The sequence below is a fragment of the Theropithecus gelada genome, chromosome 7a, assembly GCF_003255815.1.
Source record: "Theropithecus gelada isolate Dixy chromosome 7a, Tgel_1.0, whole genome shotgun sequence".
In the NCBI taxonomy this organism is placed as follows: Eukaryota; Metazoa; Chordata; class Mammalia; order Primates; family Cercopithecidae; genus Theropithecus; species Theropithecus gelada.
This window is the reverse complement of record NC_037674.1, coordinates 25,506,329-25,519,798: the sequence shown is the minus strand read 5'-3', so window position 1 is coordinate 25,519,798 and position 13,470 is coordinate 25,506,329. Positions and strand designations below refer to the sequence as shown.

Here is a 13,470-nt window from a genome sequence, read left to right as displayed (position 1 = left end):
TTACTAAGGCGTTAGGTGCTCAGGCTAAACCTGCAGCTTTCCAATAGGAAAACATTCAGTTTAGTAGCTTGTTCTGCTACTAGACTGCCTCAGTGAATGAGTAACTGACCATTAAACAAAACACCCCAGAAATATTTACCAAGAAGGTAAGGTCCAAAAGGAAGGTAGTGAAAGGAAATGTACTCTCATCATGAAATGGTTGGTTAATGAGCAAGTCAAGCTTGAAGGTTTATCTCTTTTCTTCACTCAGGAAAGCAACTGAAACACAAACTAGTGCTATTAATAACATAGTCCTTGAAGACAATCTAAAAATAGTTCCTAAAATGCCATTTGTAACTGTAATTTTGTATCTCAATCATTGGCAGTTTGGAATGATAGTATTTTGTACAGCAAGATGACACATATTATAATACTATATATATATGTAGAGAGAGACGTGTGTGTACTCCTCCCTCTTCCCCACACAAAACAAACCACCCAGAGGTCATAAAAATGCTTAAGTTCCACCAGGAGTAAGCAAAAATTTAACAAGGAAATACATTCTCATTTTACATTTATGTAATTAAGTAGTAATCTCCTTGATGTTAATTTTTATTTCTCCAAGTTAAAGTTCTTGCTTATATGAACTCTTGCTTTCTAGATAGCCCTGGAATCAAAGGTAATTCCTTATCCTGAGTTACTAGGTCACACAAGGCCTTACATAATTGTTAGCATTTGATATCTGTAAGCAACCATGTCATCTGTCTACCAACGATCTACTTCCTTTTTCTCAGAGGCTGTGGGAAGGTCCTTTTCAAATACTAGCCACTTATTATATAGAATAACCTGAACTCTATCCTTATCTTTCAGATTCAATAACATTAACACCTGATTCAGAGTTTGTTTTTACCTCTTAATTCCCTGTTTCTGAAGAAAATAAAGTACATTCCCATATATGCCAGCAAAGTGCTAATTTTGTTCTTGGATGGAGATGTACAATCACCTCCTTTGTAAGCTTCAGTTAAGAGCAGTGAAAGAAGAAAAATTTTAGAGAATATCTTTAAGCTACCTTTCCTTGGGCTACTAGGCTGGGAAACCCAGTCCTTGGATATATTAATCATTTGGTGTCTGGGTTTCTGTCCTTGCACAGGGTCCTCCACCATCCTACTCACAGATCCTTTCCAGCCCAACCTGTGCTCACCACCGGCTTGCTCGCTGCACTGAGACCCGAGGAGAACACCGCTGTCCTACCGTGCACTGCCAGAGGGCTGGACACGGTCATTGATTAGGAGGACATTTGGGAGATAAGTAAGCCTGTAGTAGGGTAAGGCCGGGCCCAGCGGAGATTGAGTTTAAATGGATATTTTCACATCTGATTTTGTTACATCATTTTTCAGGCCCTCATGCCCAACCCAGTGGTCCTTAAGCTTCAGGGAAGAAAGCCTGTCACAATCAACCAGAATAATGGAACCCATTAATTCAACAGACACTATCTATCTATTATGTATGTATGTATGTATGTATGCATCCATCCATCCACCTACGTACTTACCTACCTACCTACCTGCCTACCTACCTACCTACCTACCTATCTGGACAGTCTCACTCTGTCACCCTGGCAATGGTGTGATCTTGGCTCACTGCAACCTCTGCCTCCCAGGTTCAAGTGATTCTTGTGCCTCGGCCTCCCGAGTAGCTGGGATTACAGGTGCCCGCCCCATGCCCGACTAATTTTTGTATTTTTAATAGAGACAGGGTTTCGCCATGTTGGCCAGGCTGATCTCAAACTCCTGACCTCAGGTCAGGAGGCCCATCTTGGCCTCCCAAAGTGTTGAGATTACAGGCATGAGCCACCACGCCCTGCCCAACAGGCATTTATTGACTGCCCACTATGTGCTAGACATTACTAGGGAATTATTCAAAGATATATGAGAGAATTCTAAGCCTTTGAGACAAAGTGCATTGAAGCACCTCATTTAAGTTACTCCTTGGGCAGCCCAAAGAGGTGAGAAGAGTGGAGATTAGATTATTTCTGTGCCTTGATTCTGGACTAAAGTTGGCATTAGAAAATTAAATATTTCCTTCTGTGGAAGTGAGGCCACTGCTGTTGGCCATTCTTTGGACTCTCTGAGTCCCTATTTTTTCCATTTCCTGAGTCCCTTCAGGAAACAGCTTAAAAAAATGACTATTATTAAGTCCAGCCTGCCATTGTTCTTACATCGCAATACACTTTAATGAAGCATCTCACTGTTTTAAGCACCTGATCAGAAGTGCCTCTGGTGCTCCTTTTGCCTGGAATGCCCCCTTCCCCCAATATTTGGGGGCTCAATAGTCAGTGCCCCCAAAAAGCCTTCTCTTGACCTCTGCTTGTTTTCCTACAGCACTTGTAGCTCTCCCAGCACACCGAGCACATTCTCCTGGGTGTCACAATCATTTGTGCATGCGGTTTAGTTCTTTTACTGGACTGTAAGATCCTTGAACGAATTCATCTTCTTATTTCTCCATCCCATCATGGCAGAGAGAAAACTAGCTTGCACATTGTTGGGACTCTCTCTTTCTTTTTCTTTTTCTTTTTTTTTTTGTGGCTTCTCCTCCAAATGTTTCTTGCTTTGAAAATCAAATTGTCGTACCATCAGTTTTTCTCAATCTAAACTCAAAAGTTTGGATGACAAGGGTTATCCTTGGTCTCAACACTTGTTTTGTAATGAAGTTCTTCGGTCTTAGAGCTTTTAATGATGCAATATTTTTGAAAGCTATTGTAAGCATTTTCCTTTATCACATTGTTTAAAGGAGGTCTAATTTTGCTTTCTGCAACCTTGCAACAGCAGGTCAAAGGTAATCTGGAACATTTTATAACTTATCTGGGGCTCAGTTTTGCAACAGAGAATATCTTTAACTGTTACTAAAGCCTTGTATCAGAGTAGTGCCTACACGGTGGGAGCCTCGCATGGCTGTGTTGAGTTAGACAGTGTATATACCCTGCTAGTGAGCTGACGAGGGGACCTTCAGGAGACCTGGGTTATCTATCTGGTAGAAGAGCTAGTTTAATGATGGTCTTGATGCTAGGATAAATGGAAACAGAACAAATGTACTATTTCAGTCCTCTTTTGTAGGTTTTTATAAACTATCCCATATTGTGTGAAATAAAATATATTTTACTGTCTCACCCATATTCTGTATTTGGAAAGTTGTGTGAGAAACTACTGGCCCAGCCAGTTGGCTTTTATTAATTACAACATTGATACAGGTTCTTATCGTTGGAGACAATTTTTCCATGTGATTACCTAGATCATACCCTGCCCTGGAGAATGATCATGACATGTACAGCAGAGAGAAAGTCATATTCTCCGGGAAACAGTGCTGCTGCTTGATTCAGGGAAGTGTTTGTGAGTCTTGACTTTCTGTAACTACGGTAAAATTGGAAGGAGTAATTGAGTACTGAAATTCCTGTACTCAACCCTGCAGGGTTGAGTCCTGTTAAGTTTTATAAAGAAACCCCCAAATTCATAACAACTGGATCAATCCTCATGATAAATGCCTCTGTGCTGGTCCTTTACATATACTGCAGAATTTAACTGACAGATGGAACTCAAGAGCTCTTACTAGCCTACAAGCCCTGGGCTGAAATTCAAAGTATGGAATCAAACTCACATTTATGTATCATGTTCAAGATGGTGTGATAGAATAAACAGTGCCTCGTGAGAAAAAAAAAATCTGGGTTCTATCTCTACCTTTCTGTTCCTAACTATCCACTTGACCATGGGCAATTCATATCATCCCTCTAGGCCTTTGTTTATATAGTTATACGACAATGGGAAGGCCAGTAGCGGTGGCTCATGCCTCTAATCCCAGCACTTTGGGAGGCCAAGGCGGGTGGATCATGAGGTCAAGAGATTGAGACCATCCTGGCCAACATGGTGAAACCCCATCTCTACTAAAAACACAAAAATTAGCTGGGCATGGTGGCGGGCATCTATAGTCCCAGCTACCTGGGAGGCTGAGGCAGAAGAATGGCTTGAACCTGGGAGGCGGAGGTTACCGTGAGTTGAGATTGTGCCACTGCACTCCAGCCTGGGCAACAGAGCGAGACTCTGTTACAAAAACAAAGAAACAAACAAACAAACAACAATGAAAAACAATGGGAAACTAGACTGTTTCTCAAAGCCTAGTCCTCAGACCATTTGTTTCAAAATCACCTGGGGTTGGGGGTGGGATTTCTTATAAAAATACACATTCCTGGGCCCCAACATAGTCTTACTGAATCAGCATTTTTGGGGATGATCTCGGAAATTTTATTTTTTTGTTTTGAGACAGGGTCTCACTCTATCACCCAGGCTGGAGTACAGTGGCACAATCACAGCTCAGCACAGCCTCAACCTCCCAGGCTCAAGTGATCCTTTCACCTCGGCCTCCCCAGTAACTGGGACCACAGGCACTCACCATTATGCCCAGTAAATTTTTTTTTTTTTTTTTTTTTTTTTTGTAGAGACAGGGTTTCGTTATGTTGCCCAGGCTAGTCGCGAACTTCTGGGCTCAAGTGACCCTCCCTCCTCTGCTTCCCAAAGTGCTAGGATTACAGGAGTGAGCCATAGAGTCCGGCCTCAGAATGTTTTTAAAAGTAAGCTTCCCAGGTGATTCTTAGGCTTATTAAAGTTTCTTCTGTAAACTTTTTTTTTTAAAAAGTATAACACATTCATTAAAGTTAGAGGATTATAGGGTTAGAATATCTCTAAGGTCCCTTCCAACACCAAAGAATTCTAAGAATCAAGTCCATTCAACATATTTTCCCATGGGCATGTTTAGTAAACATGCAACTCTGTGACAGACTGTAATTTTGCTTCATGTGCAAAGGTATCTCAGTAATTTGGAAAAACTGACTTTTTCTTCTCAAATATGTGGCCTCCCTCAGAGGTCAGTTGACTGTCCAGAGAGTGCCGTAGGTCCACTGCAAAGTCTGGTTCATGTTTGATTTTAATGTAGAAATTTCCATATATTCTCTATGTAAACACATAGCTCTATGGCAGAAAACTGTTGCCTGGGTGGGAAGAGGGTATCTGGTTGTAATTCTGACTTTATTACAGAACCAAACTGTATTATGGTCATTTAATCCTGAACTTCTTTGTCAACAAAACTCCAAACCCTGTGACCTCCCTCTCAGGAGGCCTGGGATACTAAAGTGATAAACAGAATTTAGATGCCTCTTGAAGTGGTACAAAGATCACTGTGTTAATAATTTCCCTCCAAGTAAGCTGGTAAAGTAATAGGCTTAGGAGAGTCTTCTAGTTACAAAGTAGTGAAGTTACTGCTTTTCTCAGGCAACTAGAAATTAATAGGAATTTTCTTGAAAGGACCATCTCTTCCAAATAATTTAGCCACCTTTAAACTTGTCTGTCTGTCTTTCTTTTTCTTTTTTTGAGATGGAGTCTCACTCTCTCCCCCAGGCTGGAGTGCAGTAGCATGATCTCAGCTTACTGCAACCTCTGCCTCCTGGGTTCAGGTGATTCTCCTGCCTCAATCTCCCAGGTAGCTGGGATTACAGGCACGTGCCACCATGCCCAGCTAATTTTTTTTTTTTTTTAAAGTAGAGATGGGATTTTTGCTATGTTGGCCAGGCTAGTCTTGAACTCATAACCTCAAGTGATCTGCCCACCTCAGCTTCCCAAAGTGCTGGGATTACAGGCTTGAGCCACCACGTCCAGCCTCAAACTTGGCTTTCTGCTTTTAAACTTTTATACAAAGCCTATATTTTTTGGATTATTTATTTCATGCCACATGAAGCAGGTGTGTAAGATTCCTGGTTTCTCACAAGTGAATTAACCTTTCATCTTTCTGTAGCCCCCTTAGTTTGCCTCAGTTTCCCCAGCTATGAAATGAAGGGGTAGAGCAACTGGACGCTTCATCCCTTCCAGCACACTTACATTTTACATTCATGCAGAGGAAGACAATAAGATGTAGGAAAGAGGCTGGGTGCAGGGGCTCACACCTGTAATCCCAGCACTTTGGGAGGCTGGGATCCCAGCACAAGGTGGATGGATTGCTTGAGCTCAGGAGTTTGAGAACAGCCTGGGCAACATGGTGAAACCCTGTCTCTACCAAAAATAACAAAAAATTAGCTGGGCATGGTGGTGCATGCCTGTGGTCCCAGCTACTTGAGAGGCCGAGGTGGGAGGATCGCTTGAGCCTGGGAGGCAGAGGTTACAGTGACCTGAAATAGCACCACTGTGCTCCAGCCTGGGCAACAGAATGAGACTGAAAAAAAAAAAAAAAAAAAAAAAAAAGTAGGAAAGAGCATGACTTCGAATTTGGATAGAACTAGGTTGGAATTTTAAGCCTCAGTTTTCTCAACTGTATAGTGGTGGTGGTGGTGGGCTGGGGGGTAGTGATATGTTATCTCCTGGGCTAATAAAAGCATCTCTATAGGGCTTAGCACAGAAATTCATTCTAGAAAGCTGAGGCTCCTTGGCTCCCTAGACCCCTTCGCTGTCACCCAGGTCTTTCAGCCCACACCTGGGTAGGCCTCTTCTTACTGACTGAGAGAAGGAACCCTTGGTCCTTATTCAAGTGCAGAGACAAGCTCTCTGGGAGGGGAAAGCCATCAGCCCTGTGAGTAACAGGTTCTCTGTCGCTTCCTGGCCTTGTCATCACTTAAGTTACTATTTCAAGTCTGGCTGAAATGTGGCAGGAGGTAACCACAGAACTGAAAGGGTCACTATTGTTATAGATGCAGTGGGGGCTCACAAGGGCCCTGCAGCAGATCCCCAATATCTTCTCTCTGGGGATCAGGTGGGGTCACCTTTGTTCTGCAGGGAGGGGACAGGGATGCTAACAGCAGTTGAGAGCTGGAAGCACCATTGAAACCTGCCTCATTAGAGAGGAGCAAACCAAGGGACAGAGAGAAGTGACTTTCCCATGATCACACAGCCAGTCAAGCAGCAGAGGTGAGAAGAGCCCCTCTGGATCCACTAGAGTTCGCACTCAAGAGCCTCTGCATTTTAATGCAAATGTTATAAGTATTGATTAAGAGCTTGGAATTTGGAGATAGATGGCTGGGCATGAGGCTTCACCTCTCAGGAACTCAGTGGTCTCATCTATAAAAGTCCTATAACAAACCCTACCCATTGTGAGGATTAAAAGCCCCACTGCCTGTAGAGTGCTTAACACAGAACCTAGCACATAATTAGCTTCCACAACAGGTGGTTCTAAATGATCATTATTTGCGATTCAAGGAAACACTGCCAACCTCTTTTTCTGTACCTCCAGTTCCGATCCGAACCTCCCTCTGCGAACCCCTTATGCCACGCTGTGGCTCGTTAGTCAAGGCGCCGAGAAGCCCTGGTGCCAGGGCAGGGCGATCCTCAGGGCTCACCTGGCGACGCCAGCAGCACCTTCGCCCCGCAACACTGGAAGCAGTGCAGCAGGGACTTCGCGCGGATGTTGTAATTGAGGCACGCCATGGCACAGCCCAGCTTCACCAGCCCCAGCCACAGCCACACGTAGGCCGGCTCGTTACCCATAAAGAGCGCCACGCAGTCTCCCTGGCGCAGGCCGAGGTGGTCGTGCAGCGCCCGGGCCACCTGGTTGCTGCGCTGGTCCACTTGCGCGTAGGTGAGAGTCTCGTCGCGGAAGAGTAGAAAAGGCTTGTGTGGAGTCTGGCGCGCTTTCTCCAGGAACGCCCGCAGGATGGTGCGAGCCGGCCGCCGCTGCCCGTAGCTGCGCGCCCTCCGGCCCACGGCGGCTACCTTCAAGAAGTAGCCCACGTCCTGGAAGAAGTAGGGACAGCAGAGGTTCACCAGGAGCGGCAGGAACAGCAGCCCCGCCAGGACTGTGTAGATGGCGGAAAGCATGACGGCTGCGGGGCCCTCTGTCCCAGCCAGGGCAGAGGGCGCACCCCGGGCGTACAGCGCGGCGACTAGGCAGGCTCCGGGCGGACTGGCGGGCTGCGCCGGGGCGCACGCGGCGGGACGCCGGGCTCGTAGTAAAATGAACGGGAAGACAGAGCTCCTCCGCTGCAGGCACCGCCGCAGGCTACGGGGCAGGTGTAGTTGTGTGCGGGCTGCCAGGGGTTCCGGGCCGGACTGGCCGGCAGAGCCCGCCCCCTTGTGGGGTGCAGCCACCTGCGCGCCCGGCCCGCCCACGCGGTCCTCCCCGGGCTGGGCAGGCTGCCCTGAGGCTCACCGGAGGCCTCGGCCACCTCCCCGCCCGAGTCTGGAGGTCTGGGGTCAAGTCTGGACCCCCTCGCGTTGTGACCGAAGTACTTTACCTCAAGGAGCCACGGTTTCTTTAAATGGTAATAAGACGCAGTTAGCGGACGTTGAGAATACTAAAGGAGATAATGCAGGCGTGGGGCTAGAATTTGTTACCACTAATAGAGTGGCTTATGGAGATGACACTGTTATTACCGATGAAGTGCCTTATAAATGTCAGACAGTCCTATTATTTATTAATAGCGGGTACCAGGTGCCACTGCCAAACCAGAATCTCATCTCTGCTTCCTGGTCCCAAGGGCTTTCCGCCTGGTCTCTCTTTGTTTCTCAGATTTGCTTCCCAGTCCGACTGCCAGGCGGTCTCCTGTAGCGAAGGCTTCAAGGTTGAACAGAAAATGTCCGCGGCAGTCACGTCCAGCTCATCCCAAGCCCTGCCCGGTGAGTGAGGGCAGGACACCCTAACCTAGTCGGCCCTGCCCGGCCGGGGTAGTCCTGATTTCGTGAGGAGCAGTGCCACACATCACCACGTGAAATCAAGCTTTGACATTATTTTAAGATTTTGTTCTGTTAAGTGATCCTGCTGTTCCCTCATGTTGAAAGTTCGCAAGTGTTGTCAGCACAGTTCACACATTTACTAAGGTGGCTCTGTCAGAGGATAGTATAGTACAGAGGACAATGAGTAAGTGGTACTGGCATGTCTCAGAAACCATTTCTTTTAGAGGAAATGTGAACCTTTCTTTTAATTTGCCTTAGTGCTACTTCTGTACAAAGTGAATGTTCACTACTTGCCACTGAGGAGGGTCAGGATCTAAGTAGTTTATTTTCATCCTCTCCTGTCCTCCTGTGTTCCTCTACCTTAATTTGATACGATAAATACAAATAATGCTTACTCCTCCCAGACACGCTGCTAGAGGCTTCCCTATGTTACATTTTGGGAGCCTCCGTTATTTTATACAGGTGGCACTTTCATGCTCATTTGCAGACAAGAAAGAGAAGCTTTGGTGAATTGAGACAGCTGGTAAGTAATTCGTGGGTTTTGGAACTGGTGTCTGTTTGGTCCCGGGGAACCAACTCTTAGCTTATTCTTGGTAACTATATTATGCTGTCCTCCTATTCTCTAGGTTTCTGTCCATGTCCTCTTTTTTTAGGTGTATGTAAAGCACACAGAAATGTTTCACATTCCCTCCAGGCCACCCCCTACTGTTTTTTAGCCTCCTTTTCTTATCCCTAGTAACTGCTCAAGCAACCTTTCCCTTTTCCTGACTTTCTCATTTCTGATCCAGTTACCTGGTTGCATCATTTCCCTGGGGAAGAGTTGAGGGCCTTCATCATCCCTGAGGAGAAAGCAGTAGAATTAACCAAAGTGAGGGCCCGACAGAAACCATTCTCATGTGCACTTCTTTCATGTTGAAGCTCAGAGCCAGCCCTTCCTTTTTCATCCCAATGCCATCCTCATCCCTTGATGGCTAGTCACTTCTGTGTAGCCACCTGCACCCCTCTTTTCCTTAAACAGCTACTGCCTACCCAGAGTGCTAGATTTTTCCCCTCTTATTCTGAGGATCACTTTAACCTCAGTTGGAAGTAAAAGAAAACAAGACCCAAGCTAGCTGAAGCAGAAACAGGAATTTAAGCAGTAACTGGCGAGTCCGGGGCCAAGACATCAAGGATTTTAAATCTATGGCTTGAATGCTGACACCTGGATCTAGTTTCACTTTCACTATTTCTCCTCTGCACCTCCTTTGTTCTCATTCAGGCTTTCCTGTTGTTGCCCAAAGATGGCTGCCAACAGCCCTTAGGGGTACATGCTTTCTGGCTCAACTTCAGAGAGAAATACAAGAATCATCTTCTTAGGAGTTCTCATTAAAAAAAAAAAAAAAAAAAAAAATCCCTAACTGGATTATGCACCCATTCCTGAACCAACGTCTGTGGGTCCTGGGAAAAAAGGTGCTAGTTGTTTTAAGCCAATCAAGGCTCACACATGGGGCTGAGAGTACAATCAATTTCACCTAGGCCATTTTATGGACCATTTAAAGGTATTATTAAAAAGTGGAGTTAGGGAGAATAAATCTGGGGAAGTAATTTGCAAATGTCTATAATACATACCTCAGGAGTCCCAGTGATTCCAGCTTTGAGCCTGGGATCCAGCTCTCGCTCTATCAAGAGGTCAATAGATGTCTTAGTCTGTTTGGGCTGCTATAACAAAATACTGTGAGCTGGGTAGTTTATAAACAGCAGCAATTTATTTCTCAGAGTTCTGGAGGCAAGTCTAAGATCAAGGTGCCAGCAGATGTAGTGTTTGGTGAAGGGCTACTTTCTCATAGATGGTGCCTTCTCATTGTGTACTGTTTCGTAGAAGGGACAAATTACCTCTCTGGGGCCTGTTTTATGAGGGTACTAATCCCATTCATGAGGGCTCTGCCCTATGATCAAATTACTCCTCAAAGGCTCTGCCTCCTAATACCATCACATTGGAGGTTAGGATTTCAATATATGAATTTTGTGGGGGACATGAACATTAAAACCACAGCAATAGTCTTCCTAGAAATATTGCTGCCATCTTATATCTCCAGTTCTCAATTATCTTTAGTGGTTCCCCATCGCTTCCTATTGTCTTCCACCAATGACATCTATAGACAGTTGTATTTGTACAGCATACTAGAACATACCTGGCCTAGAGTTGACCAGGTGCCCTGGCTTCTGCCTGACTCCTTTGAAAGGTGATCGATAGCTTAGCACATTGGCTGCCCATTCTTGGTACATCTCTTGGGAACCTCTGGTCTATAAAATGAAATTTAAACTTTATTTTCTGGCTCTTCTGAATCTGACTCAAGCTTTCACTACACTCAATTAACAAATATTTATTGGGTAACAAATATTTATTGAGTTTCTACTATGAACCAAACATCATTAGGTATTAAATATTTTAAAATGGACCAAAACTTAATTCTAACTATTCCTTTTCAAGGGCACTTTGTTTTTAGCAAGGCTGGTCTGCTAAAAACCTAAAAATGCCCTGCACCTTCCTCTTTCTACTGGCTTGTTCTTACCACTTTCTACCCCTGAACATCCTAACCCTGTAAATCTCAACTCTCCTTTAGGGCAGAAGTTCTTTGATTCCTGAATTTCTTAGTCCAGTAGTGTTGTATTTCAAAACCAAGTTAGGGACTCAAAAAAGGTAACAACTTCTTAATTTTTCTAGCAAAAACAACCCCCTCCCCCATCACAGTGTATTTTTTTTTTTTTTATAGAAGAATGACGTTTTTGGCACTAAAAAAGTATACTTGAACTGTACACTTAAAAATTGTTAAAATGGTTAATTTTTATGTTATGCATATTTTACCACAATTTTTAAGACAGTAACAACAAACATATAGCCCTTTCCAAGAAAAGAAGACAATGTTACACCAACATATAAAAAGTACAGAAATTATCCAAGTATAGTGGCATACATCTATAATTCCAGCTACTCAGGAGACTGAGGCAGGAGAATCACTTGAGGACTGGGCCACAGAGTGAGACCCCTTCTCATATAAAAAACAAAACAAAATAATCTTACAAATTCTCACAAACAGATAAAAATAAAAAAGAAAATATTTTAAAATGTAGAAAACTGTAACTTTTTTCTGGGTTTTTATACCATATAGAAATTGTTTTTATACAAGTTTGTCTATTCAGTAATGTAAATTCCACAGTGAAATATGGAATAGAGCCAGATCTTGGACTTTGATATAATTTAGGATTTTGTCAGCACTGAGATCTCAGACATGGAGATTCTCCGTCCCCATAGCCTTAGTTAAGCCTCCTCATCCCACTCCTCCCATTCTCCAACATTATTGAGCCTACTCATTTCCTTTATCAAGTTTTTGGTCCCTTCCTGGCCAGTCACTTCAATGTGGCCTCCTAGACCCCTCTTTTCCTTAAACTTTCTATCCAGGTATAGATGACCTCAAATGCCCACTGTCTTCTGTCCTATTCTAGGTATTGCAGGAGAAATTTAGGGCCAGACAGGATTACTGGGTGTGCATATTGACACCTTCTAGCCTTGGTCAGGACGTTCATCCCTATCATCTATCTCTGCTCTTTGAGAGAAGGCTTCCTAATGGCAGTCCCAGACCTTCCCTACCTCCTTCAGAATTCCCAATCCCAATCTCAAATGTTCTTTTAAAGTAGGTGGCTTCCCTTCCTACTTTATGGAGATGACATAGTTCACTATTTCTCAAACTTTACAAGCCTGAGAATCACTTGGGGAACATGCTAAAACATAGTTCATTAAACCCCATCTCCAGAATTTCTGATTCAGTGAGTCTTGGGTGGGGCCAAAGAATTCACATCTCTAAGAAGTTACCAGGTAATGTTGACACTGCTAGTCCAGGGACTATACTTTGAGAACTACTGATTTAGTCCATTGGCCTCCAAACTACTCAGTAGAGCCCTAGTGGCTGAGAAGCCACTGAGGAGAGTTCATTGCAGAGTGGGTAAGGGGCTCTGGGAGGATCCTACCCTAGCTCCAATCAAAACAGCTCATATACCTGTTTTACACTTCCATGTAGAGTTCATGTGAAAAAAAGTATTCCCAAACTTTTTCCTTTAAATCTTCCAGCCCATGCTGATCCAGCCCTTGTACTGAACTTATAAACCCATCGCATAGCTTGGCTTTCGATTGTTTCTTACCTGTCAGTTTTGCCTTCATAACTAGAATTCAATTTCCTGGAATAAAGTAATAGAAAAGGTTGTGAGACTTGAAGCCAGAAGACCTGATTTTGAGTCTTTATCTGTCATGTATTGGCTGAGTAGCTTTGAGAAGTGTACTGAGCTCTTACAGTGACTTGTGTGAATTTTGTAGAATTTGAGGCACCTAATGCACAGGGCTATTCTTGACAAAAAATTATAGATTATGAAACTTGCCATTTTTGTGATGTTACATACTTGCTACGAATATAAATTTTGTGTGACTGACTCATTCAGTGGTTTGTGGGAAGAATAATCTCTGACTGTGGTTGCCATAAGTTAATCACATTTCTTGAAATGTAGGTGCCTGTTATCCTATTGACTGTTTAGCATGGTGCCATCTGAGTATAGACATACAAGTGTCAGGCCTCTGAGCCCAAGCTAAGCCATCATATCCCCTGTGACCAGCATGTATACATCCAAATGGCCTGAAGCAACTGAAGATCCACAAAAGAAGTGAAAATAGCCTTAACTGATGACATTCCACCATTGTGATTTATTTCTGCCCCAAACTAACTGATCAATGTACTTTGTAATCTTCCCCACCTTTAAGAAGGTT

General features: G+C 44.0%; 1 protein-coding gene across 2 annotated transcripts in view; it reads right to left on the bottom strand.

Annotated features, from left to right (window-relative positions):
• SLC27A2 (solute carrier family 27 member 2) overlaps positions 1 to 8,701 on the bottom strand; it is a 54,763-nt gene extending 46,062 nt beyond the window's left edge. For both annotated transcript variants that reach the window (XM_025390478.1, XM_025390479.1), the window contains exon 1: positions 7,346 to 8,701. In XM_025390478.1, the coding sequence (XP_025246263.1) occupies positions 7,346 to 7,823 (478 nt within the window). In that variant the 5' untranslated portion in view covers positions 7,824 to 8,701. The remainder of the gene's footprint in view (positions 1 to 7,345) is intronic.
• Between the last annotated feature and the right edge of the window lie 4,769 nt (positions 8,702 to 13,470).